The 6,059-nt window shown below is 40.0% G+C and overlaps 1 protein-coding gene across 1 annotated transcript; it reads left to right on the top strand.

The window, feature by feature from the left end:
* Window positions 1-497: 497 nt before the first annotated feature.
* On the top strand, window positions 498-5,379 carry LOC121459038 (ubiquitin carboxyl-terminal hydrolase CYLD-like). Its single transcript, XM_041668533.1, is given in 4 exon segments — window positions 498-551; window positions 553-1,005; window positions 2,133-2,633; window positions 3,498-5,379. Coding segments are annotated over 4 exon segments (2,853 nt in total). The 3' UTR covers window positions 5,343-5,379.
* The last annotated feature ends 680 nt before the right edge of the window (window positions 5,380-6,059 follow it).

Below are 6,059 nucleotides of genomic sequence, written 5' to 3'. Positions count from 1 at the left end.
CCTTTTTAATTTATAAGATTATGTGCATTTTCTCAAATATTGTATCTTATTCATTCATGTTAGACAGAAATGCTACTTTGTAAAGTTTAAAAAAGTCTCAGAGTCTGTATATTAGGGTAATCTTTTTTGTTAGATTCTATCTAATTTTATAATTTTGGAAAAGTCGTTATTGTTTCTATGGATGCTTTGTAGCTGGAGTTCTTTAAAAACGCAGAAACAGTGTACACAAGTCATATGGGTCATTTAGCTATGAGATATTTATATAGTCAAATGAGATTTTAAAACATCTTTAGTTTTATTTTAAGATTGTATTGAGTAGAGTCTAAAGTTTGTTTTGCTTGTTTGCTAGGCACTTTGAATTGCTGTCTTTTTACAGCATGGACACCAGGTTGTTAACAACTTGTTTTAGGATTCCAGTAACTTCATTTTTGGGGATTTTATGACAGATTTGCTAGTGGCTCCTTTTTGTGAGTTGATGTTCTGAAGTTACTGTCACAATGAGTTCAGGCCTATGGAGCCAAGAGAAAGTTACTTCACCTTACTGGGAAGAACAGATTTTTTTATCTGCTTCTTCAAGAATGCAGTGTAACAGACAAACAGACACAGAAACTCCTAAAAGTACCCAAAGGAAGTATAGGACAGTACATCCAAGACCGTTCTGTGGGGTATTCAAGAGTTCCTTCTGCAAAAGGCAAGAAAAATCAGATTGGATTAAAAATCTTAGAGCAACCGCATGCAGTTCTATTTGTTGATGAAAAGGATGTTGTAGAAATCACTGAGAATCAATTTACAGAGTTACTGTTGGCAATTACCAACTGTGAGGAGAGGCTCAGCCTATTTAGAAACAGAATTCTACTAACTAAAGGCCTCCAGGTAGATGTGGGCAGCCCTGTGAAAGTACAGCTGCGATCTAGGGAAGAGAAATTTCCAGGAGTTGTGCGCTTCAGAGGACCATTATTAGCGGACAGGACAGTGTCGGGGATTTTCTTTGGAGTAGAATTGCTGGTAAGTTTGCTAGGACATTTGAGAGGGAGAAGGAGAGAGAGAGAGAGTGTGTATGAGAAAGCGAATGTGCGCGTGAGCGAGAGACCACGAGCACATATTTTCCCCTTTATAAGATTTGTGTTTTATGTTTGTTTGTTTTTAGTACACTTCTCAGGATGGACCTCAGGACCTTCTGCCTCTGAACTATAGTTCAGCCCCCAAATTTATTTAATGATAAATTGAGAGGATGTAAAGACAATTCTTGAAAACTTTAAAAAATTATCTCTTACGGTAGAAACTTACAAGTCATTATTCTGGACTTCATATCTTAGAAGCTTTTAAGTTACCTATATTAAAAGTTAACACTGCCAATTGTAATTATAAACACTTAAAAAATTGTGAACTATCTTGTGATAGTACCCACAGGATTCCCAGTTCTTAGTGTATGCTACTAAGTATAACAGTTTAGAGGTAAAATTTTTGAAGTGTGTTGCAGCAATTTCAGTTTGCTCATGCTTATCCCCGGAATGTATAAACTGCCTTGGAACTTATGTGCCATGGCAACATATCTAAGAATTCTATATTCCAAATTGACTATTGGTTCACATTTAGACACTCTCAGGAGTAGAGAGAGGTCGTGCTTTACTTGCTTCTTGATTTGGCTTTTCGAGCAGTGAAATAATTAGGCTGTGACAGCCAGCTATGGTATGTACTAGCAGGATTGCCAGCTACTTAACCTACATCAAGTTCTCCTAACCTGTTCCTCATCTGTGAAGTGCTTAGAGCACACATGACTTATAGTAGTTGTAAGGTGGATGGCTGTAGATGGTTACAGTTTGTTCTCAGTAAATGGAGCTGATGCTGCTGTTTGGTTGAAGTTGAATGCCTGTTCATGACAAAAGTCGTGGTAGAACTATGTTGTAAATTTAATCCTCACTCTTTCTCAAAAGAATTATGATCTGAAATTATGAGTTAGTTTCATCATCAGATACAGCTTCTTTATTCTTTAAATACCCTAAACCCAACAGCAGCTGCTAGTCATATTTCATATTATGGATATAATTTAGAGTTTTTCCAAAGTAATTTCCTGAAATCCCTTTAATGAATAATCTTTTTATATGTCTTTTTAAAAAAACTTTGAAAACTAGGAAGAACATCGTGGCCAAGGTTCCACTGATGGGGTATATCAAGAGAAACAGCTTTTTCAGTGTGATGAAGATTGTGGCGTGTTTGTGGCATTGGACAAGCTGGAGCCCATAGACGATGATGACAATGGATTGGAAAGTGATTTTGCAGCCCTGGGGGATACCACGCAGGCTGAACCTCCCCCTTTGGAAAAAAACTCCAAAGTAACTCTGAAGGTCGGAGAAAGTGTAGAATCTGGAAAAGTAATATTCTGTGATGTTTTGCCAGGAATAGAGAGTCTAGGATATTTTGTTGGTGTGGACATGGATAACCCTATTGGCAACTGGGATGGAATGTTTGATGGAGTACAACTTTGTAGCTTTGCAAGTGTTGAAAGTACAATTCTTCTGCACATCAATGATATCATTCCAGAGAGCATGACACCGGAAAGGAGGCCTCCCAAACTTGCCTTTATGTCAAGAGATGATGGTGACAAAGGTTCAACTAGTCATAATAAACCAAAGGTTACAAGATCTACCTCAGACCCTGGAAGTCGAAGCAATTCTGAATTATTTTATACCTTAAAAAGGTCATCTGTTGACTCACAACAACAATCCAAATCCAAAAATTCATTGTATATTGATGAAGAGAGCATGACACCGGAAAGGAGGCCTCCCAAACTTGCCTTTATGTCAAGAGATGATGGTGACAAAGGTTCAACTAGTCATAATAAACCAAAGGTTACAAGATCTACCTCAGACCCTGGAAGTCGAAGCAATTCTGAATTATTTTATACCTTAAAAAGGTCATCTGTTGACTCACAACAACAATCCAAATCCAAAAATTCATTGTATATTGATGAAGAGAGCATGACACCGGAAAGGAGGCCTCCCAAACTTGCCTTTATGTCAAGAGATGATGGTGACAAAGGTTCAACTAGTCATAATAAACCAAAGGTTACAAGATCTACCTCAGACCCTGGAAGTCGAAGCAATTCTGAATTATTTTATACCTTAAAAAGGTCATCTGTTGACTCACAACAACAATCCAAATCCAAAAATTCATTGTATATTGATGAAGAGAGCATGACACCGGAAAGGAGGCCTCCCAAACTTGCCTTTATGTCAAGAGATGATGGTGACAAAGGTTCAACTAGTCATAATAAACCAAAGGTTACAAGATCTACCTCAGACCCTGGAAGTCGAAGCAATTCTGAATTATTTTATACCTTAAAAAGGTCATCTGTTGACTCACAACAACAATCCAAATCCAAAAATTCATTGTATATTGATGAAGAGAGCATGACACCGGAAAGGAGGCCTCCCAAACTTGCCTTTATGTCAAGAGATGATGGTGACAAAGGTTCATCTAGTATTAATAAACCAAAGGTTACAAGATCTACCTCAGACCCTGGAAGTCGAAGCAGTTCTGAATTATTTTATACCTTAAGTGGGTCATCTGTTGACTCACAACGACAATCAAAATCCAAAAATTCATGGTATATTGATGAAGTTGCAGAAGACCCTGCAAAGTCACTTACAGAGCTGTCTCCAGACTTTGGACATTCATCACCTCCTTCCATGAACTCCTCATCCAGCGAGAACAGATTCCACTCTCTACCATTCAGCCTGACCAAGATTCCCAATACTAACAGCAGCATTGCTCACAGCCCACTGTCATTGTCAGTGCAGTTTGTGATGGGCGAGCTGAACAGCTTGCCTGTCCAGAGGAGTCCACCTTTGCCCATCTCTTCTGATAATGCATACGGCCTAGAGGTGGGCTCACTGGCTGAAGTGAAAAAGAATCCCCCGTTCTATGGGGTTATCCGTTGGATTGGCCAGCCGCCTGGGCTCAGTGACGTGCTAGCTGGGCTGGAACTGGAGGATGAATGTGCGGGCTGTACAGATGGCACGTTCAGGGGCACGCGCTATTTCACCTGCGACGTGAAGAAGGCCCTGTTCGTGAAACTGAAGAGCTGTAGACCCGACTCTAGATTTGAGTTTTTGGAGCCTGTTTCTAATCAGATTGAAAGGTGTAATTCTTTAGTATTTGGAGGCTACTTAAGTGAAGTAGTAGAAGAAAATACTCCACCAAAGACGGAAAAAGAAGGTTTAAAGATAATGATTGGAAAGAAGAAAGGCATCCAGGGCTATTACAATTCTTGTTACTTGGACTCAACTTTATTCAGCGTATTTGCTTTTAGTTCTGTCCTGGATACTGTGTTGCTGAGACCCAAAGGAAAGAATGATATTGAGTATTATAGTGAGACCCAGGAGCTACTGAGGACAGCAATAGTCAATCCTCTGAGAACATATGGATATGTGTGTGCCACAAAAATTATGAAACTGAGGAAAATACTCGAAAAAGTTCATGCTGCATCAGGATTTACCTCTGAAGAAAAAGATCCAGAAGAATTTCTCAATATCCTGTTTCATGATATTTTAAGGGTTGAGCCATTGTTAAAAATAAGATCAGCAGGTCAGAAAGTCCAAGACTGCGACTTCTATCAGATCTTTGTGGAAAAAAATGAGAAAGTTGGAGTTCCTACAATTCAACAGTTACTAGAATGGTCTTTTTTCAACAGTAACCTGAAATTTGCAGAGGCACCATCATGCTTGATTATTCAGATGCCTCGGTTTGGAAAAGACTTCAAAATGTTCAAAAAAATTTTCCCTTCTCTAGAATTAAATATAACAGATTTGCTAGAAGACACTCCCAGGGAGTGTCGCATCTGTGGAGGACTTGCGATGTTTGAGTGTAGAGATTGCTATGAAGACCCCGACATCACAGCAGGGAAGATCAAGCAGTTCTGTAAGACCTGCTGCACTCAGATTCATCTCCATCCTAAAAGAATGAATCATACCTATCACCCAGTATCACTTCCCAAAGACTTGCCTGACTGGGACTGGAGACACTGCGGCATCCCCTGCCAGAAGATGGAGTTATTTGCTGTTCTCTGCATAGAAACGAGCCACTATGTTGCTTTTGTGAAGTATGGGAAGGATGACTCAGCCTGGCTCTTCTTTGACAGCATGGCTGATCGAGATGGGGGTGAGAATGGCTTCAACATTCCACAAGTGACACCCTGCCCCGAAGTGGGAGAGTACTTGAAGATGTCTCTGGAGGAGCTGCACTCCTTGGATTCCAGAAGGATTCGAGGCTGTGCACGCAGACTTCTTTGTGATGCGTACATGTGCATGTACCAGAGTCCAACCATGAGCTTGTACAAATAACATGTCATCTGAAAGGGGCAGAGGCCAAGCACAAAGCTTAACACCATGTTTCTTGCAGCTGGCACCCATTGCCGGCAATGGGTGTCTTTTGTGTTGATGGCCCTTTAGCAAAGGATTTCTGTGTTTTTAAACAAATTACTTTTGTGTTCTTGAAGTATTTAATAAGCATTTTGCACTCTAGGAAGTATGTTTTGTTGGTTTTTTAAAAGTTTAAATGAAGTTTAGTTTAAATGAAGTTAAGTTTTGTTTTCTTTAAGTTTATTGAGTTTATTGCATTGATAATATAATATTTTTGGAAAGATACAATTTTAATTGTGACGTCTAAAATCTTGTAGTCCATTGAGGATGTAAGTAAATATTTCTTCTTATGGACCAATGATATCCTTCTCAGAGTAGATAGGTCATGAGACCTTTGTTTAAAAACAAGACTGCCCTCTTTGGGCTTGGTGATTCCGGCACCACTCCCAGTGCTTCACCAGGGAGATGATTGTTTAGTTCCCTAATGCAGCTGGGATAGGCGGAGAAGATGGAATGGTGGAAACTGGGGAGCAGAAAGTGGCCTGAGGAGGCAGTGAGCTGCCCATCACAGCAGAGGGCAGGACTTGTGGAGGCAAACTTCTGTGGCTTTGGGCCTTGGCCCTCTTATCAAGATGTCAAAGTGTGACTTCCTGGCAAGGAATTAGGCTCCTGTGTGAGCTGTTGTCTCAGGTGGGGGAC

This window comes from Microtus oregoni, unplaced genomic scaffold, assembly GCF_018167655.1.
Source record: "Microtus oregoni isolate MIOR12 unplaced genomic scaffold, Mior012 000018F_ref0000195, whole genome shotgun sequence".
Lineage (NCBI taxonomy): Eukaryota > Metazoa > Chordata > Mammalia > Rodentia > Cricetidae > Microtus > Microtus oregoni.
This window is presented reverse-complemented; position numbering and strand designations above follow the sequence as displayed.